Source organism: Giraffa tippelskirchi, chromosome 13, assembly GCF_054371585.1.
Source record: "Giraffa tippelskirchi isolate mGirTip1 chromosome 13, T2T-mGirTip1v1.2.pri, whole genome shotgun sequence".
NCBI lineage: Eukaryota > Metazoa > Chordata > Mammalia > Artiodactyla > Giraffidae > Giraffa > Giraffa tippelskirchi.
In genome coordinates, this window is record NC_137287.1 from 114,353,090 (window position 1) to 114,378,721 (window position 25,632).

The following is a 25,632-nucleotide window of genomic DNA, read 5'->3' on the forward strand; positions in this document are numbered from 1 at the left end:
CTGGTCTGCAGTTTCCATGGAGACTGCCTCCAACCATCCCTGAAATCTCATTGTGACCAGTATTAAGAGATTAACTCTGCCTGGCAGCCCTCACAGGGTCTTGGGTGCCAGAGTGGCTGCGGGAGCTCCTTTAAGGATGAAGAGGTTGCCCGCTGTGTGCGACCCCATAACACCAGGAGGAGGATGTCAGACTGGGGCCAGGGCTTCCCCCGGGACCCCTCAGGTATGATCCTGACTCCACATCTACCTGGAGAGGAGGCTGAGATGGTGGGAGAGAAATACAGGGCCAAGAGGAGGAGGACAGATTTTGGAGCAGGGTAGAGATGCTGTCACCTCAGCCCCCAGCCCAGGAAGGCCCAGGGCCTTTGTCAGGCAGACCTTATTCTGATCAAGGCAAGATCCAAATGCCCTTAACAAGGCAAGGGGAGCCTCAGAGTCTTTTTTTTTTTAAATATACCTTGCAGTTTACAGTCATTATTTTTAATTTTATATTTTGGCTGCACCTTGGGGTATGTGGAAACTCCCCAACCAGGGATTGAATCCACAGCCCATGCAGTGGAAGCCCAGAGTCTTAGCCACTGGACCACTAAAGGAAGTCCACCTCACAGAGTCTTTTAGGGGTGTTTTAAGGCTACCTGAAAACCAGCTTCCTTATCTGCTTCATTTTGCTTTAGGGAAACTGAGGCACAGAACAGCAAAGTGACTTGTCCAAAATCAGGGAGTCAGAGACCTGAAGCAGGTCAGGAATCCAGAGGGAGCCTTGGGGTTGCCTGGGCAGAAAACATTTGGTTCAGATGTCATTGCCCCCTCTACCATGAATCCCAGATCCTCCTTCGTGACCTCTGCTCCCCTGGGCCTGTCCCATCAGCCAGGCTTCCCTTCCATCCCCACCTGCCCCCCTCCTCCTGCCCTCCCCCACCACCTGCACAGTCTGAGGCTGCCAGAATGTCCCTGGCAGGCTCCACTCCACTGGAGGGCACGGCCACCAGGCCCTAACTGTCCCATCCAGGGGACATCCGCACACTGGGTCACTATCTGGATGACCTTGGACATTTTTTGTTCCATGCTCCAGCCCCTCTGTGACTTCAGGACCTGGACAAGGTGAGGGGCCGTGAGAACCCGTCCCCATCCCATCTCCTTGCCAGGCCTGGATTGGAGAAATTTAGGCCTGGCTCCAAAGCTGTCTGGGCCAGGCTTCCTGGAAGGCCACACTGGGGCGGGAAAGCAAACACTGACTCTGGAGCCAAGTAGCCATAGGTCAAACGCTCTTGACTCAGCATTGTGAGCCTCAGTTTCCTCACCTGTGAAAGGGAGCAACAGCACTGCCGTCCTCAAAGCTTGTTTTCATTTGCTATGGGAAACTCTCCAGGTTATACTGGTAAATGAACAAAGCGAGATGCAGAAGAGTTTGAGGTGGGAGGTGATATCTTATGATCTTATATGTTAGCTACCGGTAAAGAGAGCAGTGGACTGGTGGACAGGAGGCAGGGGTGGATGGTAGTTTCCTCAAGTGCACCTTTAAACGAAATTATGAATTTATTTATTTATCTGGCTGCACCGAATCTTAGTTGTGGCATGTGGGAGTCTAGTTCTCCCACTAAGGATTGAACCCGGGCCCTCTGCTTTGGGAGCGAGGTGTCTTAGCCACTGGACTACCAGAGAAGTCCCAGCACCTTTTATTTTGTTTTGATTTTTGAATCATGTGAATGTAGTACCAATTTAAAAAGAAATTTATTTTTTTTTAGCAGATTGGGGAAAATATCAAACCGTAAGAACAATCGCTCATACTTCAATGACATCTTGGCTAATGTCATATTATTGACAATATGAAGACCCATTATCTAGGACCAGACCCTGAGTCTCTGAATCCTTGACCTAGAAAGGCCCTTGATTTTAAGCCAATTTCATTTTGCCCATAGCAAATTAATAGTCATTAATACCAAGAATCAGTTCTGAACAGCATCTCGTTGAATTGGCATTCTGACTTTACGAGGAAGCTATCATGTTCCCATTCTACAGATGGGGGAATAGAGCCTCATTGCAGTTGCAACCAGGAGGTTGTAGAACTTGGATACACATCTAGGCTTTTCCAGCTCCAGAATTTTAAGCCCTCCTACGATGGGTGTCAATCTTGGCTGCATATCAGGATCACCTGGGGACTTTAAAAAATACTCAGAGCCAGCACCCACTCACCCCTAGATTCGATCACTGGACTGTGACAGGACCTGGGCATCAGTATTTTTTAAAGGTTTCAGGTGATTCTAATTCACCATCAGGGTTGAATCTCTGCTTTATGCTAGACAGCTTTTCAAATGGGAAACCAAGGCCCAGGAGGGAAATGACCTTGCCCAAGGTCACATAGTAGCTGGAAAAAGAACTACAACAGGGCTCACATGGAGATTTTGTGAAAATAAGTGAGTGGTGCCCCACCCCTGGGCAGACAGATCTCCACGGGCAGTTGGCTTGGTAAGTGGAACACGGTTGGATTTCCACCTCCGCTTGCTCCCTTACCCAGAGAACCTTTCTGCAGTGAGCAACCTGTACAATTGTACACAGCTACTGTGGCCTGAGTCTCAGGGTCCCAAACACTTCCACTCAGTGGCCTCCAGGCAGATCCCTGGAGCCCTTCAGAACAAGGATGTGGGAGACCAAGGGTAGTTCCTGGGATGTGAGTTCATCCCTCAGCTGAATACCAGGACCTGTACCCTTCAGACCCAACAAGAGCTAGGCAGGCCCCATCCAACTCCCAAAGTCACTTCTGCAGATAAAGTCAGGAACATACCCAGGAGGGAGGAACGTACACAGGAGGACAGAAACAGCCTCAGCCCAGAAGTCACAAGCCACCTGGCAGAAGACAGCCTGCAGGGAGGCCCTGCCCACACAGACCCAAGTCCTCCTGGCTTCCTTCCTGATCATTCTCTAGACCACACTCTCTGTACTACCTCTTGAGCCTTGCAGACAGCATCTCCCATAATCCCCTGCTCTCCAGCCAAAGTGACTTCCATGCCCTTTCACCCTCACCCACCATGTTCTCCAATTCTGGAAGTTTCCTCTGCCTAGGATGCCACCTCCTCCAGGAAGCCCTCTCTGACTACTCCAGCCCAGAGATAGGTCTTCTTCCTGCATCTTTCCAGCCCTCACAGTCCATACACACAGCCCACATGTGCCTTGGGATGGAGCTTATTTTATCATCACACTGGCCACATTTCATTGAGCATTTACCGTGTGCCAGCCCTGGAAGGGCAGGGTGGCTTGGAGATTAGGAGCACAGACTCTGGAGCCAGACTGCTTGGGTTGGAATCCCAGCTTCTTAGAAGCTGTGTGAGCTGTGGCATATGATTCAATCTCTCTGTGCCCTAGGTCTATAAGATAGTGATTAAAAACTTGGCTTTACATTGCAGAGTGGTTATGAGGATTGATGAGTTATTATGTGCATGTATATGTGTTAAATTGCTTTGGTTGTGTCCAACTCAGTGTGACCCTATGGACTGCAGCCATTCATGCCCCTCAGTCCATGGAATTCTCCAGACAAGAATACTGGAGCAGGTTGCCATGCCCTCCTTCAGGGGATCTTTCCAACTCAGGGACTGAACCCAAGTCTCTTACGTCTCCTACATTGGCAGGCAGGTTCTTTACCACTAGAGCCACCTGGGAAGCCTGTTAATATGTGAAATGCCCACAAAACAGCTTTGTAAACATTGGTCATGGTTATCATTGCGTAGATCCCACTCCATTTCATCCTCATGACAACCTTGTGAGTTAGGTACCATTATTCCCAATTTACAGGTGAGAAAACTGAGACCCAGAGAGGTCGAGAGAGTCAGGGCAGGGCTCTGTGTCTTTTTCTATGGCCCGATGCCTTCAGAGAGAGGATGCGGTTGGGATGGGTTATAACTTTGAACCTCTGGTTTACAGCTCATGACTGCTTCTCAGAGGGCCCACAGGACTCCGGGCCAGGTGACACCCTCATCCCCACCCTTCCTCCCTGACTCAGACCTTCCAGTGGCTTCAGGCACCACTGTGCTTACAGCCAGCCCTGGGAGGGAGGGTAAAAAAACAGCAAAGAAGGGCCTTTCAGTGCCATTTTGTTCACTAACATCCCGGATATATCACTGAGTACCAGAGAGAGCTCCTGCCTGCCCAGCTGGAGACCCTGGATGACCTTCTGTTCCTGGATGAGTCACTTCCCCACTCGGCCTCCATCTCCCCATCTGTACAATGAGGCTGGACCGGTGGTTTTCTGATTCTCATTATTAGCAGCTGGCTCTATTTTGAAATGAAATATTAAGGACCCGTGTCCGTAAGAGGCAGACAGAGGATGAGATAGGGCCTGGGCATAGACTCCCTTGGCTCCCAGGACCTCAGAACCCATCTGAAAGGCCCCAGGCCGCATCCTTGGAAGGGCTCCCCCGGCTCTGACACTGCAGGATTCTAGAATCACAGCTCAAAGCCGCCGCTTCACATCCCTGTTTGGAAAGCTCTCCCCTAACCTTCTCCCCCACCCCCTAGCTGCTTTTATCTCTGTTTGGTAACACAGCAAATTTGCTCAGGACGCAGAGCAGGGGAAACAAGCAGACTGTTGACTCTTGAGCAAAACCTACCCTTTGGAGAGCAACAGAGGTGGTTCTGGCTGTGCGTGGGGAGGCTGATGGCCTCTTGCATAACCCAGCGGCCTCCTGCCCACCCAGGCCTTTTGCTTTGCAGGGTTAGGGGTGAGGCAAACCGCAAACTCATGCCCAGTTAATTTTTTAAGGCAAAATCAACAGGCTCAGCAATGATTAGCGAGCAGGTAAGTTGGTCTTAATCATGCTGAGGAGAAGGAGGAAGGAGGCTTCCAGGGGCCTAAGGATGGGGCTTAGTTATCAGTTAACCACATAAATGTTTCCTTCCAAGCCCACTGGCCTTCAGCCCTCAGCTTCCTCCTCTTCCTCTTGGAAATATTGAGTTGACCAAAAAGTTCATTTGGGTTTTTCCACAACATCTGACAGAAAAACCCAAACGAACTTTTCTGCCCACCCGATACTTCCATGGCATCCCAGCGAGTGGCCATCCGTCACTGAGTGATCAGACAGCCCACCCTCTGGGGTCCATAGGAGGCACTGCCAGGGCCCTTGAGGACTGTCATGAAGCAAAGGGGGCTCCTCATGGGACTTGTGGTCTTCTTGTTAAGACCGAGCTCCCCTCTGCCCCCACCCCACTGCCTCTGCATGAGCTTGAGCATGCGTCCTCCAACCTCAGGGCTCAATGAGGGGCCCTGGGTCTGTGTCCCAGGTTCAAAGGCTGCCACTCCCCTGGGGGCCTCAGTTTCTCCATCTGCCAAATGGGTGGGTTGGCTGAGACACCCACCCACTTCAAGATCCTGTCCAGTCTTGAAGTTCCGTGACTGGATTAAACCAACACAGCCTGTACTCAGGACAAGGAGAGTGGGATGAGCTGTGTTTTAGGGAGTGTTAGGGGGAGAAAAGAAGCCGGGAACAGGGAGGGGGCCTACCTGGTATCTGCTGTTGGTACCAGCCAGTGACAGATCCCAGCTCCAGGAAGAGGGCTGTCCTCTCAGGTGGGAGGCATGGGTCCCTGTGGGGTGGGCTGGGGCTGCAGGGATGACCTGACAGACCCCAGTTGGTCCCCCGAGACCTCGAGAGCTGCCAAAGGAAGCCGAAAGGCCACACTGGGCCCTGCTGGCTGCCCAGATTGGAGTTTGGTCAGTGTTTGGGGACCTATATTGTGAGAAAGTTAGGACTTTGTCCACAAACTGGAATTTGAAATTTCAAAGGGGCGAAACTGAAGGGCCGTACCCCAGAGTGGAGATGGCTCTTGGCTTCTTTCCCCCACGACTTTTGTTCTCTGTCTTGATAAGTCCCTGGTTCCCTGCACCGCTCCCCGGGTGATGGGTGGGGGAGGAGAGGCTGGAGACGGTGGGGACGTGAGCACCCAGGGGACCTGAAGGTGCCAGGTGGCCCTGGGGTAGCCGGTGTCTGGAGGATGCCTCTGCATTTGCACGTGCACCAGGACAGGCTCCTTGGCTTCTCAGACCCCTGAGTGCTCCAGCAGTGACGCGACGATGGAAGCACTGGCCACCAGTGTGCAGAAGTCCGAGGTTCTTTCTGGGAGGCAGCAAGGAGTAGGTGAAGCCCTCAAGCTCTGGAGTCAGACTGCGGTTCCAATTACAGCCCCTCCTCTTATATCAGGTTAGCCTTGGGCAAGAGGCTTCACCTCTTTGAGCCTCAGTTGTGTTCGCTGCAACGCGGGCGGGACAGATCAGCTGAGAAGAGTGGAAGACTCTTAGCACCGGGCCTAGCGTGGAATCTTCCTGGAAATATTATTGTCATTGAAAAGAAAAATGCTGTGGTCCAGAATGGCAGCTCCCTTAACTTCTGTCTGCACCGTAGGCTTGAGCACCCTGCCCACCACCCCTTCTCCCCAGTCCCTGGCTGCCCAGGGCACTGCTTTCAAAATGCCCCTCTTCCCCTTCCTGAGGCCCCTGCTTCTCCATCTATGACAAGAAGGAATGGGACCTCCAAGTGAGCTCTGAGGCCTGTTTTCCGCTGGGATTTGGGACATATTGAGCTGGGGGGGGTGGTCTGACAGCCCTGGGGGGTGGTGCTGAGATAAAGAAGGGCTGCAGAGTTGATGGCAAAGAGGCCAGGGTTTGCTCAGGGCTGGGCCAGCTGTCCCTGGAGTTCTCCTGTGTAGGGGTCCCGATTCCAGCTGACTATGTAGCCAAGGTCAAGGAGTCAGCCCCAGCAGTCACCGCTATTGCCCTGTATGCCTACACTTGGTCATTTCATGCCCACACCATCCCCCAGGGAAAAGGTACAAGCCATCTGGTGCCAAAAATAAGGTTGAGAAAGCTGGAACCCGAGGTCGCAGAGTTTGGGGAGTTGGCAGTGCCTGAGTGTTGTGTTTTTGTTTTTATTTGCCTGTGCCCAGCCTTAGTGGCGGCACATGGGATCTTCGATCTTTGGTGCGGCACGCGGACTCTTTAGTTGCGGCAGTGCCTGACTTTTGACCCAGCTCTTTCTGATTTCAAGGTCCACGGTTTATCCTTTAGGGGTGGGGTGGGGGTGGGGGAAGGGCTAAGAACTCTATAGTATTATCCTGTCTCATCTTCACAACAAATTTCAAGTGTGACCCATTTTACAGAAGGATAAACGGAGGCTTGGAAATAATGACTTGCCCGAGACCACAGAGTTGGTAGATCTTAGAGGTGGCCAGTTGTTTATATGAGGGATGTGTATCTAGAAGATATTGTTTGGGATCAGCTAAGGATGGGGTTCCCTGGTAGCTCAGCTGGTAAAGAATCTACCTGCAATGCAGGAGACCCTGGTTCGATTTCTGGATCGAGGGGATCTGCTGGAGAAGGGATAGGCTACCGATAGCCCAGTATTCTTGGGCTTCCCTGGTGGCTCAGCTAGTCAAGAATCTGCCTGCAATGCAGAAGACCTGGGTTCAATCCCTGGCTTGGGAAGATCTCCTGGAGAAGGGAATGGCTACCGACTCCAGTATTCTGGCCTAGAGAATTCCGTGGGCTGTATAGTCCATGGGGTCACAAAGACTCGGACACGACTGAGTGACTTTCACTTTCACCTTTTCAAGGATGGGGTGAGTCGTGTATGTAATAGATTATGCAAGTTCCAGTTCATGGGTGGGTAGATTTACTTATGCGGTAGGTCGTGATTGGTGGGGCATGGATGGGGTATGAAATCGTTTTCTGGAATATACCTCATAGGCAGTGGATCACCTGTGTTGTGTGTTTGGTAAAGCATCTGTGTCACTATGTATGGAGTAACTTATGGTATGCAGGCTGCCCACCTGATAGTTCTTGCATGTAATAGACATGCATGTGGCCTGGCTGTCTCTATTGATCATAGACTTTATTTAATTTAATCTAAGATGCTGTTTATCAAGATCAAAGATTTGTTATTTTTATTATGGATTAAACTTTGACATTCCAGTGATCATAGCCCACTTTGGGAAATAGGGAACTGCTCCCCTTAGACTGGATGAGATGCCCTATGTGTAGGATTGTGAGAGGAGTAGCTGTGTGGCCTGTCACAGGTGTCAGACAGGTGACAAGACCCAGAATCAGCCTAGGTAGTCCCTCCCAGGACTGTCCCTCCTTCTCCTCCACATTTATCCCTTAGTTGGGTCTCCTGCCTAAGGCTCTTGGAACCAGGCTCAGATGTCCTTGGAGGAACATGGGAGGAATCCACCAGAAGCTGAAGTCTTTTCCATCGGCTCTTTTGGAATCTCTGTCCCTTCTTCCCTCCCTCAAGGTCTTGTCCTTATCAACAAACAACTGGGCCAGCATCTTCACCCCACTTAACAGATGGGAAAGTTGAGGCCCTTAGAGAGACATGATTTAAGCAAAGTTATCCGAATAGTGACAGATCTAGTTCATAAATCACCAGGCTCTGCCATCAGTGGTATTCTCCAGGCAAGAATACTGGAGTGGGTTGCCATTCCCTTCTCCAGGGGATCTTCCCCACCCAGGGATCGAACCCAGATCTCCCACATTGCAGGCAGATTCTTTACTAGCTGAGGTACCAGGGAAGCCCTAAATCTGGTCTCCTAATGTCAAATCCAGCCTCTCTTCTCCAGAACAGTTGCTGCCCCCAACTTCCCACCCTAATTATCTAAGCTCCAGGGGGAAGATGGAGGGAGGAGAACAAGGCTACACAGGCCCAAGAAAGGGCTTCTAATAGTTGGAAGTAAATGAGAAGGATGCTTCCACACACCCTTCAAATGCAAGCCGCCTCTCCCTCCGATGTGCCCACTCATTAATTCAGCCACCTTTTCACTCATTCGGTCCTTTGCTCACTAACCCATCATTTCACTCATCAATTCATTTCAGTCTTTCAGTAATTCACCCACTCATCAATTTACTCATTCACGTATTAATACACCCTGTCTGTAATCCACCCACTCTATCTCTTTTTTTTTTTTTTTAATATTTATTGATTTATCTGCATCAGGTCTTAGTTGCATCATGCAGGATCTTTCGTTATGGTGCATGGACTCTCTAGTTGTGGCATGCAGGCTCACTAGTTGAGGTGCAGGCTTAGTTGCTTCAAAACATGTGGGATCTAGTTTCCCGACCAGGGCTTGAGCCTGAGTCTCCTGCTTTGCAAGGTGGATTTTTAACCACTGGACCACCAGGGAAGTCCCTCACCCACTCATTAATTCACTCCTTCATTAATTCACCCACCCACTCACTCATTAATGCCCTATCTCACTAATTCACTCACCCTTGCCCATATTACCAAATCCCTCTGCCTGGCCCTTCCAGCCAACAAAGGAGAACAAGCTCCCAGGCCTCCAGAATCGTAGGTCCTTCTCCCTGGACCTGCATTTTCCACCTCTACCTCGAGACTTTATCTCCCCAGCTAGATCAGGAGTTCTTGCCCCTGTCTGTGTAGCAGGCAGTGAGGGCTGGAGGGGGCGAGAAGAAAAGCGTGAGCCATGAGTTGAAGGCCACAAGATTAGCAGGGTCCAGTCCCGGACAAAAATGCAGGCCCCTTGTTCAGAATAGCCGAGCATGAAAGCAAACCCAGGAGCCTGAGAGTAGAGTTCCTTTGCCCAAGAGGGCACTGCTCAGGTGGCTTGCCCACAAAGCCCACTCTGGAGGAAGGAGGTGGGTGGAGAGAAACGAGGGAGATACGAAAGGGAGGCCAAGAGGGTGAGAGTGGGGGCAAACGGATGCTTGCTTGGTGTTTTCCTAACACCAACTCATTTAATACTCAGACCACCCTTTGAAGTTGATTGTGCATTTTTCTAGAAGAGGAAACTGAGGCTCAGAGAGGAGAATCATTTACCCAGAGTCGTGATTAGTAGGTGGTAGGCGCCTGAATGTTAATCCGGGTCTAAGGGGCTATAAGCCTCCCTTCTTCCCTGGGGGTTGGGGGAGGCACGGGATTGGGGGGGAAGCTGGAGGAGGTGACAAGGAGAGGGGTGGTAGAGTCTGTCTGGGCCTGAGCACCTGGGCGCTGCGGGGGCTGGCGGTGCCCAGAGTGGGGTCCTGAGGAGCAGGGGCCGGGACCTAGACAGGAGTCTGGCCCTCTCAGTCCTTCCTGCCCCCAGGGAAGGCAGGAAACCGGAAGGGACCTCCTAGAACCAGGATGTGGAAGACTGGTATGTGGGGCCTGGGACCGAAGCTTCTGATTCGTGAGCCATGAGGCGGCGTTATCTCTGCAAGAGCACTGAGGGTCAGAGTCAGTGATTTGGGAAGTTCCTGAGTTAGGGCGTCTTGGAGGTGGGCTGTCAGCGTCTGGGGGCGCATGTGAGCGTGTCAGTATCAGCATGACTCGGGGTGAAAGTGACTCGGAGCGTGGCTGAGTCAGGGTCCAACGAGTGCTGGAGAGGCAGCGTGTGTCCGTTGTCTCACAGGACTGGTAACACGGTATTGGGGCGTTAGGGGCCCCCCATCCGCTGTAAGAGCACCCCGGTGTCAGCCAGAAACCAACAGACAGCCAAATCCCCGGGGCCCCGCCCAGCCGGTCCACCAGGGGGGAGCCGATTAACCATTAACCCCCACCCCTCCCCAGCAGAGCCTCCACCCCTGCGCAGAGGCTAGGCCCGGACTCCCGGCAGACCCTCCCAGAGGACAGTTTGAAACGCAGGAAGGCAGAGAGGGCGCCTGGGAGGAGGTGGTGGGAGGGTGGAGGGCGGAGGCCAGGGCTCAGCCCAGAGCCTTCAGGGTGGGCATCCTGGGCAGGGCAGGTGGCCGAGGCGGGGAGAGCGAGGATGCGCCTCTCCAAAACCCTTGTCGACATGGACATGGCCGACTACAGTGCTGCGCTGGACCCAGCCTACACCACCCTGGAGTTTGAGAATGTGCAGGTGTTGACGATGGGCAACGGTAGGTGGGGGCAGGTGTGCCCAGGTACTGGAGCGAGTCTGCCGCACTGGGTTAGGGGCTGGGGGGAGAGTGGTAGGCAAGCACGGTGGTCCCGTAGGTGAGGGCACAGGTGCTGCCAGGTGAAGTCGATGTGCCCAGGTACAGTGACCAGAAGCCTTCGGGGTGGCGAGGGGGTCTGCCAGGGCCAATCTGCAGCAAAAGTAGGCCCCAGGAGTTCCTGCCAGGCCCTCGTGGTCCTTGTGACCAAAGCTGTCGCTGTGCTACGTGTCACTGGGAGCAGGGACTTCATGGTGAGCGTCCCCTCGGTGTCCAGCTCGTCATTGGGCCCAACATGACCCCTGCTTGAACCCCTTGGGCCGAGGTCCAGAGGGATGGAAAGATTATGTCCCGTCCCCGGAGATGGTGGATGGAGACATGGCTGTGTTTCAGGGTGTCTTTGGGACTTTCCTGGAGTGAGCGCCCCACTTAGAGAAAATGGAGTTCTCAGGGAGACTTTGCTAAATGAGGCGGGGATCAACAGTGCGCATGCACACGTGCATTGTGTGTGTGTGTGTGTGTACGTGCACACACACACAAGCACATTGATGTGTGATTGTACCCTCCTGCTGGCATGGGTGCTTGAGTTTCCATGTACACACGTGGGCAAGTGGTGGACTTTGTTGCATATGTATGTCTGCAGGAGCCCATGTGCCTGTTTGTCTTCACTGGGCTGTGTGTGCACGTGTTCTGCGTCTATCTCTAGTTGCATTTCTTCTCTGAGTGGGTCTGTGTTTGTTGTTATCTCTAGGGATACCTGTGTTTATCTTGCTTATGTCTGTAAGTGGCAATGAGTGTGTGTACAGTAAGTGGCAATGAGTGTGTATACGGTAAGCAGCAATGAGTGTGTGTACATGTGTCTGTGGATGTTTGCACACATGAGCTCTGGACGTGGATTGGTTTGTGTGTCCTGGGTTTCCTGGACGTGTGTCCAGTTTGGGCATCCTGTCTCGTGCCCCTGTTTGTACCTGCTTGTGTACATGTGCACATCCTCGTCCTGTGGGGTCAGCTCTCTCCAGCGCTCATATGATACACCGCTGCCATTCACACACGCGAGTTACATCAGCAACATATCCATTTGTCTCAGACCAGATTGTGTTGCCTGTGTGTCTCCCCAGATTTGTACATCCGCTCCTGTTATCACTGAGAGCACATCTGAAGGGGTGCGGGGAGTTCTCCTCTACAAGGAGGTGGGGGGAGGGAGGAGGCTTGGAAGCCAGGACGCAGGTACCTGAGCAGTTGCAGGCCAGGCTCAGAGGAGGGGGGCAGCCCACCTGCCTTCCTTCCCCGGCTCTGCAGCTTTAGCTGAGCTCTGTAGCTCTTGAGTCAGCTCAGCTCAGCCGGAGAGGTATCTGCCTTGCCCATGGTCAGTGGGCACAATCTGTGGTCAGTCTCACCATTTGCTCGCCTCCCCCTGCCATTCACTCACTGTGTGTCCTTGGGCATGTCACCTCCCCTCTCCTGGCTCCTTCTGCAAAATGGGCTTAGTCACTCCAGGCCTGCTGGCTTTCAGGAGTGTCCAGGGATCACGTGAGGGAGCTGAGGGGAAAACAGGTAGGAAATGGTAAACAAGAAGCTGCTGCACTAGGCGGGGTGTGTGTGACCCCAGAGAGACAGCGTGTAAGACACCTGACCACCACCTAGCCCTGGACTGCCCCCATCACCCCTTCAGGGTGGGCGCCTCCAGCTCCCAGAAAGTGTGTGTTCCCAAGGCAGGGGCTAAGCTTACGGGATGTCCTGAAGACAGGACAGCTCTAGCTCTGGAGCCAGAAAGATCAGGGTTCCAATTCTGGCATCCATCCTTCCTACCAGTGTAAACTTGTGAAGCCATTTTCCTCTCTGAGCCTCAGTTTTCTCATCTGTAAAATGGGAATAAATCATAGTGTCTGCCTCCCAGGGCTAACCAGAGGATCCCATGTGATAAGGCACCTGAGGGCTTAGCACTGGTGACTGGTCCTGTGCCCTTATGAGTCAGGTCAGGAACTCTGAGCATCTTTAAGAAGGGTCTACATTCCCCATTGGAGTTTGAAGTGGGCCAGAAAGTTGGGGCGATGTTTTGTGTACATGCTGGGTTGGTAGCTCAAATGTTCCAAGCTCCCTACCCACCTCCCATCCCTGATTCAGAAGGAACAGGGGATCCTTGTTTATCAGAGGCTCCAGCAGACACCCCAACAGGACAGCACTGGCCAGATCAGCACCAGCCTGCCCACCTGGACCATCAATCCGACTCCTCTACTTAGCAGCAGTGTGATGACTCTGGGCAGGTCCTGTCCTTTCTGAGCCTTGATGTTCTCATCTGGAGAATGGGCACCATCACCTTACCCTGGGGAGTAGGATGAGCTACTTGGCAGCACCCAGCCTATCCTGCCCAGGATGTGTGAGCCCTTCCCCCAGTCTCCGCCTGAGTTGTGGGGTCAGCTCTCCCGGTGGTTGGAGGAGGCAAGGCTGGGGGAGAAAGGGCACCAATGCAGCTTAACAATTATCCTCATCTCCAGGAATAATTCACCAAGTGGAGGGGGCCGTGCTGCTGGGCACCCTTGGAGGCGACGAGATGTTCAGCCAGGACATGACAGAAATGAGATGTGGCAGGGTGTCCGCTTGTGCACGGAGGCTAGAAATCATCTGCTCCCAGAGTCTTCTTCTGCAGAAAAGTTTTTATTTTACAAACATTGATATAGTGCTTCTTACCTGCCTAGCACTTCACATATATTGATTCACTGAACCTTCATTACAGCCTTAGGGATTATTCTGTGCCCCATTTCACAAGTGAGGAAATGAAGGCACTGAGAAGTACATTAATGTGGCCAAGGTCCCATGGTTAAAAGTGGACAAGCTCCGATTTAAATTGGGCAGAAGGGCTAGAGAGATTGTGCTCTTAACCACAGCAATATATCCCTGTCCAGTGCTTAGCTAGATGTTCCCTAGGAGCCCAAGATCGGATTCAGGGTTTCTGTGAAAACACATGTGTGTGTGTATGACTTTGTGTCGTGTGTGTCTGCAAGCATTTTTTCTGGGGAGATGATTCACAGTGTCATCTTCTCTAAGAGGTCTATCTTCGGTGGAAGAGTTGCTTACAAAAATGAGGGTTTGCTGCAGAAATATAAGATAAAATTGAAAACGACTGAACCAGTCAGTCTGCCCTCTTTTGCAGTTAAGGAAACTGAGGCCCAGGGGAAACTGAAGCAAGGAAAAGGAACTTGCCCAAGGTCGCAGATGACTTAGAGGCAGCACTAGTCTGCAAGACCACAGCCACCTGACTCTTATCCCCCTCCTCACATAAATGCAGCAGTTTGGGGTTTTTTTTGACCCTACGGTATGTGGGAATCTTACTTCCCTGACCAGGGTTCAAACCCACTCCCCTTGCACTGGAAGTGCAGAGTCTTAACCACTGGACCACTAGAGAAGTCCCAGTGCAGTAACTTTTGCTATGGGGTGCCCAGATCCTTGCTATGATCCTCCCAGGAGGGCAAACGAGAGCCACTGTCCTTGATGTATGTCTTCCTGTTTCCTGGCAGAATTTGCAGGGCCCCCGGGTACCAAACTGAGACTCACCCAGCCTTGGCCACTCAGTGACAAATAGGACTTGGTTCTGGAGATGATGAGGGAATATTTGCCCCTCTCATAGCCCCCTCTGCCCAGCCAATCAGGGTCCACAAGTGTTGGACGCATCCTAGGAGACAGCCAGTTTCTTCATTCCTTCCCAGAGAAAGCTGAGGCTAGCGATTGCCACCACGGGGAGGAGTAGACCCTCGTTAAACAACTCTACAAAGTCAGTGTCACAACCATCCCTAAGTTATGGATGCAAAATAGGAGTTCCAAAACAGCAAGGAACTTGCCCAAGTTCTTTGAGGGGGTCAGTAACACCTGGGTCTAACTGAGGCTGAAGCCCTGGAAAGATCCCTACAAACCTCACATCCGTTTCTGAATATAAACCACCAGGAGACCAGGGCCTCCGGGAGGTGACTTTCTGCCCCTCCTACATCCTCACTCTTTGCTTTTCTGGCACAGACACATCCCCATCAGAGGGTGCCAACCTCAACGCACCCAACAGTCTGGGTGTCAGCGCCCTGTGTGCCATCTGCGGGGACCGGGCCACGGGCAAACACTACGGTGCCTCGAGCTGTGACGGCTGCAAGGGCTTCTTCCGGAGAAGCGTGAGGAAGAACCACATGTACTCCTGCAGGTGAGGGACCTTGATTTCTCCATCTGGGAAATGGGTGCACTTGGGCTGATGTTCCCCTGGGTCTGTCTTCTCCCTGGGTAGGTCTCAGAACCATCTGCCCTTCAGGGTCTTCAAGCCTCTGATTTCTTTGCCCTTGTAGATCCAGATGGGAGTGTCTATTCTACACAGCCCTTTATTGAGCACTTACTATGTGCCAGGCACCGTACGAGTTTTTGCCTGTATTAACTGCTCCCAGAAGCTCATCGTGATTTTTCCCATTTAGCAAATGGGGACCTCTGAGGCTTAGGATCAAGTCTCCTCTGAAATGGCAGAGAGTGAGGCCCATCCCCAACCTGGTGCTTTTTCTGGGATGGATAGGGGGTTAGCCCCAGGCCTTTCCACCTCTCTCAAGGCCTTGGAGAGTTGGCCTTCAGAAGCATCTCCCCTTCTGGGTAACAACAATAATAAAATAATAGCAGCTGTAGTTACAAGCTCTTACTATGAACAGACACTGCACCGAGCCCCATTTGGGTAATTATCTCATTTTCACCGGTCAACACCCCTCTGCGGAGGTTACTATTATTATCTCATTTTATAGATGAGGAAGCTGTGGCTTGGAGAGGACTGGGAATTTGCCCAAGGTCACCCAGCTTGAATCAACGGCAGAGCCCGGGGTTGACACTCAGGGCACCACCCAGAACCACGGTGGCGCCTGCCTGCCTCTACTCCATATCCCCCTCCAGAAAGTGGCTTATATGGACCAAATACTGAAACTGATTCACAGCCAGTTGCCCACTCTGGGCTCTGGGCTTTTAATAAGACACGTGGGAAATAGCAGTGCCTTCTACTCATAGCTGAGTGATCTGAGGCCACGTGTCCGCTTTCTGAGCCTCAGTTTCCTCGTGTTTAGGGGGACAGAGTTGGGCTCTCAGAGAGTCCATAGGGCCTTTCCAGCTCCTGGTTGGTTAGCTGGAGGACTCTTGGGATGAAAGGTTTGAGCAAGGAGCCTGGAGGTCAACCAGATGGCCAGGATCCTAGTTGAGCCCTGGGAGGAGCAGGGCTGTCTTTTCTTCTTCCAACTATCCCAAGCCCTCCCCAGGTTTAGCCGGCAGTGCGTGGTGGACAAAGACAAGAGGAACCAGTGCCGCTACTGCAGGCTCAAGAAGTGCTTCCGGGCTGGCATGAAGAAGGAAGGTGAGCCTCGGCACCCCCCTGCCGCCCCCCTCCCCGCCCCGCCCGCACCCACAAGCTCCTGACAGCCATTTACAACTGTGGCCACAACTTTATGACTCGGTGACAGGCCCCAGGGTGACGGGCTAATGGCTGAGAGGAGGGAGGGCCTGAAGTTCTGACCATAGGGAGGGGCTGGGCTTGGTCTTGAGAAAGATTCCGAGAGATAAGCTCCGACTTTCAGCTCCTCGGGTTCCCAGTGCCACCACCCCTGCCTGCCTTCGCCACCACAAGGCAGCCAGGTTGCGTGTTTTTTCTTTTTTTTTTTTAAAAGTGATTTTTATTTTTTTCATTTTTTGGCCACACTGCCCGGCATGTGGAATCTTAGTTCCCTGACCAGGGATTGAACCCACACCCCTGTAGTGGAGACGCAGAGTCTTAACCACTGGACCACCCCGGAAGTCCCTGGGTGTTTTTGCTTAATATACTCTTTCAAGCATCAGGAAAAACGTAGAGAATGGCATGATGAACGTCCATGGCCCCACGACTAGACTCAGCAAATGTGAATGGGAACGGGTGGAGCTCTGTCCCCCATCTTCCTGTTCCAGGGTCAAGTGTGCCAGTTCCTTAGTCTTCGTTCTTGGGTATCAGATGACCCAGCGTCCTCAGGCTCTAAAGAAAGGGAACAAGGCATCCAGACTCGTTCTGGGTGGAGGAGGCTGGGAGTGCTGGGGCACAACATTTATTAGGGTGTCTCCTGCCTCCTGCCACCAGTAGCTGGGCTTTCCCACAACTGATAATTCTTTTTGTTATCATGACAGCCCTGCGGGGTGCTATTATCACCCCCGCTTTTCATAAATGGGGGAACTGAGGCCCAGAATGGGTCAACAACTTGCCCAAGGCCCCCGCAGTTGGTCAAAGCAAGCTTCGAGGTTTGAACCCTGAGCTTTGGTCTTGAGCTCAATGTGGTTTGGATGATACCTCGATGCTGCCTGCTATGCCCTCCGGACTCCAGGAACGTATGAAAGTTTTCTAGCCCAAGCTCAGGAAACAAACATCTTTTAACTGCTTCTCTGAGTAACTTGAGTCCATTTCCAAATCTCTCTGTCTCCTTCTCTGCTCAACACACCTTTCCCAGCCCTGAGACTGGCTCCCAGACCTTCACTTCCAGCCCGCAGCTGCGACACAGTAGCCAAAACCCTTGGTCTAGTTCTGCACAAACACACACCTGCCCCACCCCACCCCCAGCAGGATCCTGGGACCCAGCCTTCCCCCAGCCAACTGGGAAGGGGGGGGAACTTGGCTTTGGCAGTCTCCCCTCCCCAACTCTGCCTCTGAGCCCCTGTTTTTCTGCCCCTCTCCTGGGAAATATCCTCTGGGTCTCATCCCTATGGGGCCCTGAGAGTTTATGAGCACTGTTTACGAAACCTGGGCTGTGACCCTCAGGAACACACCACAATGCTCACAACACCATGATTCTCTCATCTGGACCTCAGTGGTTCTCAAGAGCAAGGAGAACCTTTTTCAAAGGGCAGATGCCCCCCAGCTCTCCCCCACCCAGTTTTCAGTGGGATTACACCACTGTCACCTTGAACTTGAGCACAACTTTGTTGAATGAGAAGTGTTATGAATGAGGGACTTTCTTGGCTATCTAGTGGTTAAGACTCTGTGCTTCCACTGCAGGAAGCGAGGGTTCAATCCCTTGTCGAGCAACTACTATCCCACATTCGACAGGCCATGGCCACCAAAAAAGAAAATAAATAAATAAAAGAAATGTCATGAATGGGAATATGAGGCATGTATGAACAGCTAGGGGCTTTCCTGGTGGCTCAGCAGTAAAGTATCTGCTTGCAATACAGAAGATGCAGGAGACCCGGGTTCGATCCCTGGGTTGGGAAGATCCCTTGGAGGAGGGCATGGCAACCTATTCCAGTATTCTTGCTTGGAGAATCCCACGGATAGAGGAGCCTGGCAAGCTTATAGTCCACAGGGTCACAAAGAGTCGGACACGACTGAAGCAACTGAGCACACACACGTGAATAGCTAGAGGCAAGAAAAAGATTGAGAGCTACAGTCTAAGAGCCAAACAGTTCAGGGTTCTAAGAGCCGGTGATTCTATCAGCTCAACAGCGTAAGACTTTATGTTTAAGAGAATGAATCTCTTGTGTTAAAATTCCAAGCCTTGTGACAGGCGGGAGGTAGAAAGGTTGGCAGTTCACCTGAGCAGACGGCTACCTTCCTAGGCTGTAGGTAGCCTGTTCCTGCATCTCAATGTTCTTTACAGGTGTCTCTTATTAAACATTCAGAGTCTCTTTCATGTGTGTTAGTTACTTCAGTGAAGTTTCTGCCCCATCTGGGCTTCAGTGTTCACATCTATAAAATCACAGGGGTGGATAATGAACCCTTCCAGCTCTGTGAGTCTTGCTATATGCCCACTGATCTACCTGTGCAAGTACACACTGCCCACCAGGACATGTGTGTTTGTTCCCTGGTCCTCCCACTGGACTGCCACAGAGACGGCAGGCCCAGGGGAGGGAAAGTGCCCAGCCATTCTACCTTGGCTTAGCCTTGAAAATAGCCAGTTGCTTCTTATCTTGGAGAAGGTGGCATTATGCTAGAAGGAGAGGAGAATCGGCTAATGGCAAGTGCGTGTGGGCTATAGTAAAGGCTGGTGGTTATTTGCATGCTTGGGTTAACCAGAAGATCATGACACATGCAGCGGGCTTGGTTGCTTTGAGAACAGGCCAGGGTAGCAGAGTGTTCCATTGCCAGTGTGGTCAAGTTCTGAAGTAAAGGCATGACTAACTCTTGTTGTTATGTTCATTTGTTAAGTCATGTCCAACTCTTTGCGACCCCATGGATTGCAACACACTAGGCTTCCCTGTCCTTCACTATCTCCTGAAGTTTGCTCAAACTCCTGTCCATTGAGTCGGAGATGCCATCCAACCATCTTATCCTTTGTTGTCCCCTTCTCCTCCTGCCCTCTGTCGTTCCCAGCATCAGGGTCTCTTCCAATGAGTCAGCTCTTCGCATCAGGTGGCCAAAGTATTGGAGCTTCAGTATCAGTCCTTCCAATGGATATTCAGAGTTGATTTCCTTTAGTATTGACTGGTTTGACTAGCTCTACCTAAGTCTTATAGTCCCAATACCCCTCCTTGGCTTGGTGGGAGGTTCTTAGAGCCAAGAGAGGTTCTCAGTGGAAGCCCCAGGGACTGGGAGAGGAGAATCTGGGAATTAGAACTCCAAAGTTGTCCCTGAGGACAAGAAAGTGTGGATTGTAAATGTAGCATTCATACACCAGTCGAGTGTATAGGAGGTCATCATATCTCTCCATTTTACAGATGGGGAAGTTGAGACCAGAGAGGTGATATGATTGGGTCAAGGCAGAGGAAGTCAGGACTAGACCTCAGGCTCCCCAGAGCTGAGCAGACAGCAAATTCCCTGGATGAGAACTAGGACTGATGGCCTTGGGAGGCACCTGGATTTGGTCAAGACTCCTGAAACTTCCTCTCAACCACAGAGAAGGGCTCTGAATCTCAAAGTCTTGTGAGTTTGGCCAGAGGATATTCCACAGTGATTAGAAGTGAGTTAAAGAACAGAGACTCTGGGAAGAAATCTGAGGGCCAGTGGGCCCAAGGGCAGGTCCCAAATTCTTTCCTGTAAACCTACACCTACCTGAGCCTGAGCTGTCAGACCCAGGACAGATGTCTGACTCTCGGCATCGGAAATTCAGCCCAGGAAGCAGGGCCAGGGATGCAGCAGGTACAAGCTGGCGGTAGGCCAGGGGCCCACGGATGGGCCCTTCCTGGGATCCCCGGCCCAGCCCCCGCTCCCCACACCCCCACTCAGGGGTTCTCTCAGAAGACAGGCTCGTACTCTCCGCCTCTGCCCAGGGCCGGTTAATATTCAATAGAAGTTACATTAGGTCCCCGACCCTGCTAATACTGAGCAAACATTTGGAAAACATCATTCCGTGACTGAGCTCGCACCGGGCACTGATAACGCCGGCCTAACCTTGAGGAGCCCAATCCCCAGCTGCTGACTGCAGCCCTTTTCTTAGGCCCGCCACCACTTGGAGCCCTGGTGGGTGCGGGCTGGCAGCCATGGGAGGGGTGTTGTAAGCGGGACGGGACCTGGGCAGGGGAGTGCTGCTGGGAGCTGGCCCCCCGTCCAGGGTGGTGGGTCTGTGAAGAGGAGTTTTCTTACCTTGGGACCTCTGTTACACCCCACTAACTCCAGATTCCCTTTACACTATCTGGCATTTTTTTTTTTTTTGGCCATACCACGTGGCTTGTGGGAACTTTAGTTCCCTGACAAGGGATCGAACTTATGCCCCCTGCATTGGAACTGCAGTCTTAGCCACTGGACTTCAGGAAAGTCCTACACTAGCTGACTTCCGTTCCTGACTTCAATGATGTTTGAAATCAAGAGAGAGTTGAAGAGCGGAATGTCAACGTTCCATTGAGAAACGGGGCATAGATTGCACCCGAGAATCAAAGCCCGTCTCCTCCTCCACCTTCTTTCAGCCACTCAACGGATATTTATCAAGCACCCACTGCGCGCCAGGCTCGGTTCTAGTTGCTGGGGCTACAGCAGTGGATGAAAGGGAAGATATTCTGGCTTTCTGGAGCTTTCTTTCTCTTAGAGAATGAAGAAAGGACAGAGAACAAGTACCAAAAAGAAAAATAAAACAGGAGAAAGGGGCAGAACCTGCGGGAGGGCATACCCCCATCAGACAGGGTGGCCAGAGAGGGTGTCTCTGAGAGGTGATATTTGCAAGGAAACGTGAGTAAAGGAAGAGGGAGAAGCTTAGTTGTGGGGCATGTGGTGTGGGTGGGAGGAGCATTCCAGGCAGTGGGAACAGCAGTGGCGAAGACTTTGATGGAGAGTGGCTGACGGAGTGCCTGGCTGACCAGGCAGGTTTGATAGAGAGAGTAAAAGTGAGATGGGGGAGATAGGACCACCGCAAGGAAGAGTGATCTGACTCCAGGTACGATGGGGAGGTCTTGGGTTTCCTCAGTGGAGGGATGTGACCTGAGTCGGGTTTTAGGGGATCCCTTTGTCTTCCGAGAGGTGCGCAGACTGCAGGGGTAAGGCCGGAAGCAAGGCGGCCAGAGAGGAGGGTCTGAACTCCCCCAGGACCCAGCCCAGAGTGGGAGCTGCAGGTGGGTTTTCATAGATTACTGACAGCGTTTGGAGTGTGAGTGTGTGGTGGTGGTGGGGTGGTGGGCAGGTGAGAGAAAGAGACATATAGCGAGGCCCCCAGGCTGGGAGGAAGAATAAAGCTGCCTGTTCCTGAGATGGGAAAGACCGAGAGGAGCAGGTCTGGGAAAGAAAAGCTTATAGATGGGGAAACTGAGGCCCAGAGAGAGGATGTGGCCCCCACCAGCACATGGAGACTGAGTGGCGAATCCCGCCAAGAACCCAGGTCTCCTGCAGCCTCGTCCTCCCTTCTTACAGCTTCAACAAGGGCCTCCCAGACTCCAAGGGCCTGTCAGAGCAGCAGAAGGACCATCCTACATCTTAGGCCAAGACTGACCCAGGGGGAGGGGCAAGGGAGTGTGGGGGCCAGGTGGACAGAGGCCTCGGATCTCTGCGTCCCTGGGAGGGTAGCCCCGTGGTGGGGCAGGAGGGAGCCAGAGCTTTTGCGAGTGTCTCTGAGAAGGTTAGCCTAGAGCACGTGTACTTCCTACTGATGGCAGACCCCAGGGCAGGTGGGCCCCCCTGCCCCCCTTGTCCAGGCTTCTGCCTCTGTACTCAGGAGTCGCTGGGCCATCTCTGTCACCCAGAGCAATTCATTTTGCTTGTCTTATCCACTTGCACCCGGAAAGGAAGGGACCCTTTTCTAAAACACAGCTTGAAAGCCTGTCCTCTAGACAGATCTCCTGCTCCAAATTCAAGACCCTCCTGAAGCCCTCTGCCAAGTCATCACAGCCTTGCATGCCTCCCATGATGGGTAGATCACTCCTCAAGCCACCCTGTTGTGTGAGGAGCAGTGGTAGCCCTGGGAAAATTCTCCCACAAGCTGGGTGAGGAGCCGTTGGCCCCCATCCCCACACGCTGACCTGGGCTCTGCGGCCTGGACACTCCCTCCCACCCCCAACTGCATTCCCTTTGTTCCTGGACAGCCCTGCAGGACATCCCTCCGGGTTCACCTCTCTCCTCTTGTCCTTCAGCCACCCCTCCTGCCATGGGACCGCTCTCCTCCCACTCACCTCCCTCTGCCTCCTCACAGCTGTCCAGAATGAACGGGACCGGATCAGTACTCGCCGGTCCAGCTACGAGGACAGCAGCCTGCCCTCCATCAACGCGCTCCTGCAGGCCGAGGTCCTGTCCCAGCAGGTACCAGGGGAGCCTCCCCCACCCACCTGGGGCCCCCTCATCCCAAAGAGGAATCTCAACTCCACCCCTTTCCTCCCCACTCGGACCTTAGAGCAGCAGACAGGAGGGCTCTCAGATACCACGAAGGGAAACTGAGTCCAGGGTCACATAGCCCATTTAGTAGCAAAGACTCAAATCCTGATGGCTCAGATGGTAAAGAATCCACCTGCATTGCCTGGGTTCCATCCCTGGGTCAGGAAGATCCCCTGGAGGAGGGCATGGCAACCCACTCCAGTATTCTTGCCTGGATAATTCCCGTAAAGAGAGGAGCCTGGTGGGCTACAGTCCATGGGGTCGCAGACAGTCGACTGAGCAGCTAAGCACAGCACAAACCCACAGCTGGCACCTAGCGGCCCTGTGGGGCCTGCATTGTGCAGGCCAAGTGGTCTCTGCTCTCACCGAGGGTCTGAGATTGGCTTAGCCCCGAGAGAAAAGAGGAGTGGACAGGTGGACATGGTAGCGCACTGGGGTTCAGCCAGCCCCCCTTGCTGTGTGACCTTAGGCAAGTTGCAGTACCTCTCTGGGCAGTGGTTTCTGCACCTTCTGATGAGGATGGGGACTTTTGCCCTGCTTCTCCTCTAGGGCTGACAGGGTTTTTAGGCTTCAAAGGAGCCTGTGGAGGAGGAGGTAGGGGGCAAGCAGCAGATGAAGGCCCAGAGAGAGCTGTCTTCCCCCATAACTGCCTCCTTGGCATCTTCCCTTTCTGGTTTCCCCGGAGCTTCCTTCAGAGCTGAGAAGGCAGCCGCGGTCCAGCTCCTCTTTTCCAGACAGGGTAGCTCTGGGGATGGGGACTGTGTGCAGGGGACAGAGTATATGGAGGGGGGCCCCAGCCACCCCAGCATTTTCCTCTGCCTCCCCTAGATCACCTCCCCTGTCTCCGGAATCAATGGCGACATTCGGGCAAAGAAGATCGCCAGCATCGCGGATGTGTGTGAGTCCATGAAAGAGCAGCTGCTGGTGCTCGTCGAGTGGGCCAAGTACATCCCAGCCTTCTGTGAGCTCCCCCTGGATGACCAGGTGAGGGTGGACATGGTCTGCAGGCAGTGCGGGCCCTGGGTAGGTGGGTCCTGATGCCCGCCCCCACACCCTGGATATGGCCTTGGACTAGTTCGCTTTATTTCACAAACACGTAGTGCTCATGTGTGCATGGAGCTGTTTAAATCACTTTACAAATATTAGCTCATTTAATCCTTCTGACAACCCTAGGTAAGGTAAGTGCTATTATGACCATCATATAGGTGAGGAAACTGGGGACACAGAGAGGTTAAATCACTTGCTCAAGGTCACACAGCTAGTATCCAACAGAGTCGGTGTTAGAACAAGCAGGCAGGCTTCAAAGTCCAGCCCCACAGCCGCTGCACCGCTGTATCCAACAGCTCTCCCAGGTGAGATGTGCGTAGGGGCTTAGGGGAAGGCCTTAAGCCCTGGCTCTAAGAAAGGTTCTCTGTGTGATCTTGGACAAATTACTTCCTCTCCCTGAGCCTCCGTTTTCTCATCTGTAAAGTATGAATTGTAATATCCCCTTCAGAAAGCTGTTGGGAGGATGGAGGACATTACCATTTGAAAAGCATCAGTGGTATAATGGGACACCTACACAGTCCTGGCCTCCCTAAATGTCAGTTTCTTCCTTGTATCCCACCAAGATGGATTTTCATTCAGCATTTTATTTCCCAAACTACCTTCTTTGGAATACCAAAAATGTCTTAGGGGGAAAAGGTGGGACTGAGGGATGGGGCGCTGAGGACAATTGAGTTCCTGAGCACCCGATCAGGGTGCCCCCCGAGACCTCTGCAGACATTTCCTTTGTTTGGGAAAGAGGAGCTGAACTGGGTCATCAACTCAGCTCCGATGGAAGCTGGGCAGCACCAGTGGACAGTGTTCCAGATACCGGCTCCTGGTACATTTGCTTCTCTGTTTTGCAATTCTGCACAGAAGACTGGCAACATGTCTCGGTCTCTTAAAGTTTCTGAGAAGTCCTCAGGCAAGGCAGCTATTGAACCTTGGGAAGCCAGGGCTTCTCAAAGTCCTCTGGTGCCCAGGCGCTTCTGGAATGCGTTTGCATCATGTGGTGGAACACGCTGTGAAAACCCTGGCTTGGCTGGTCCTCACCCTCATATGGGGGCCAGATTGGATGCCCTCTCACACGGATTCCTTGCTGCTTCAGGAGGGATGACAAGGCAGGGATCTTGGCCAGGCTGCCCTGGCCTTCTCCCCTGCTCCTTGTGTTCTGGCCCCGGTCCCCTCTGCTGGAGAGGCTCCATTAATGTTTAATCCCTCCTGTTCCTTCCCAGGGGCTCAGCAGGACAACAAGATTCCCCCCCAAGCTGAGCAATTGTTAACCTCCATTTCCCACCCAAACCTCCCTGGCTGGGGCTCAGAGCATTCTCAGAGAGCAGTGATGGGTGGCCAGTAACACAGAATAATCATTAACATCGCCACCCACCACCTGCCCACCCCACAGCAGCCATGTTAGGGGGCTGGACCCAGGGCCAGGAGGGTTCCCAGCTCCCCATTCATCGTGTATAAGGAGCTTATCTTGCCTGTGATGGGTGGGGCACAGCTGGGAGAATTGGGGGATGTTGTCTGTCAACATTGCCCCAGGAACCAAGTGTGTTTGCTTCTTGGTTTGTTTTGGGCATCGACCCATTGAAACCTAGAAGGCTGGGTAGCATTGGATAAGGGGATGGAGGCTTGGAGAGAAAGATCGATTCGCCCAAGGTCACAGAGCAAGACAGCCACAGGGTTCGAACCTAGGTCTTCTGTCTCTTGATCGCAGAGACACTGGAGGAAGTGCCGAAAGTCCTGCATGGTGCCTGGCGTGTAGGAAGTGCTTGATAATCAGCATGCTTTGGTCTCCTTGGGTCCTGGTCACGGAAAGGGAGTTCTTGCCCTCCTCCAAGGCTGTTTGCCATTCCCCCTCTTTTCCTGTCATCCTCACCAGGCTTCACCTTGGGGGTTCACAAACGTGGTAAGGACATGGCTGCAACAGGGGCTCAATCCGGGAGGATGTTAAGTAGACTGGCTC

The 25,632-nt window shown here is 52.7% G+C and overlaps 1 protein-coding gene across 8 annotated transcripts in view; it reads left to right on the forward strand.

The window, feature by feature from the left end:
- HNF4A (hepatocyte nuclear factor 4 alpha) overlaps positions 1-25,632 on the forward strand; it is a 64,326-nt gene that overhangs the window by 23,964 nt on the left and 14,730 nt on the right. For 5 of the 8 annotated variants that reach the window (XM_081557063.1, XM_081557065.1, XM_081557061.1 and 2 more), the window contains 4 exons: positions 14,903-15,077; positions 16,156-16,250; positions 22,462-22,568; positions 23,469-23,624. In XM_081557063.1, the coding sequence (XP_081413189.1) occupies positions 14,903-15,077; positions 16,156-16,250; positions 22,462-22,568; positions 23,469-23,624 (533 nt within the window). Of the gene's footprint in view, positions 1-107; positions 224-7,230; positions 7,251-10,158; positions 10,859-14,902; positions 15,078-16,155; positions 16,251-22,461; positions 22,569-23,468; positions 23,625-25,632 lie in introns of those variants that run through there. The other 3 variants (XM_081557060.1, XM_081557062.1, XM_081557059.1) reach the window with 3 other exon arrangements.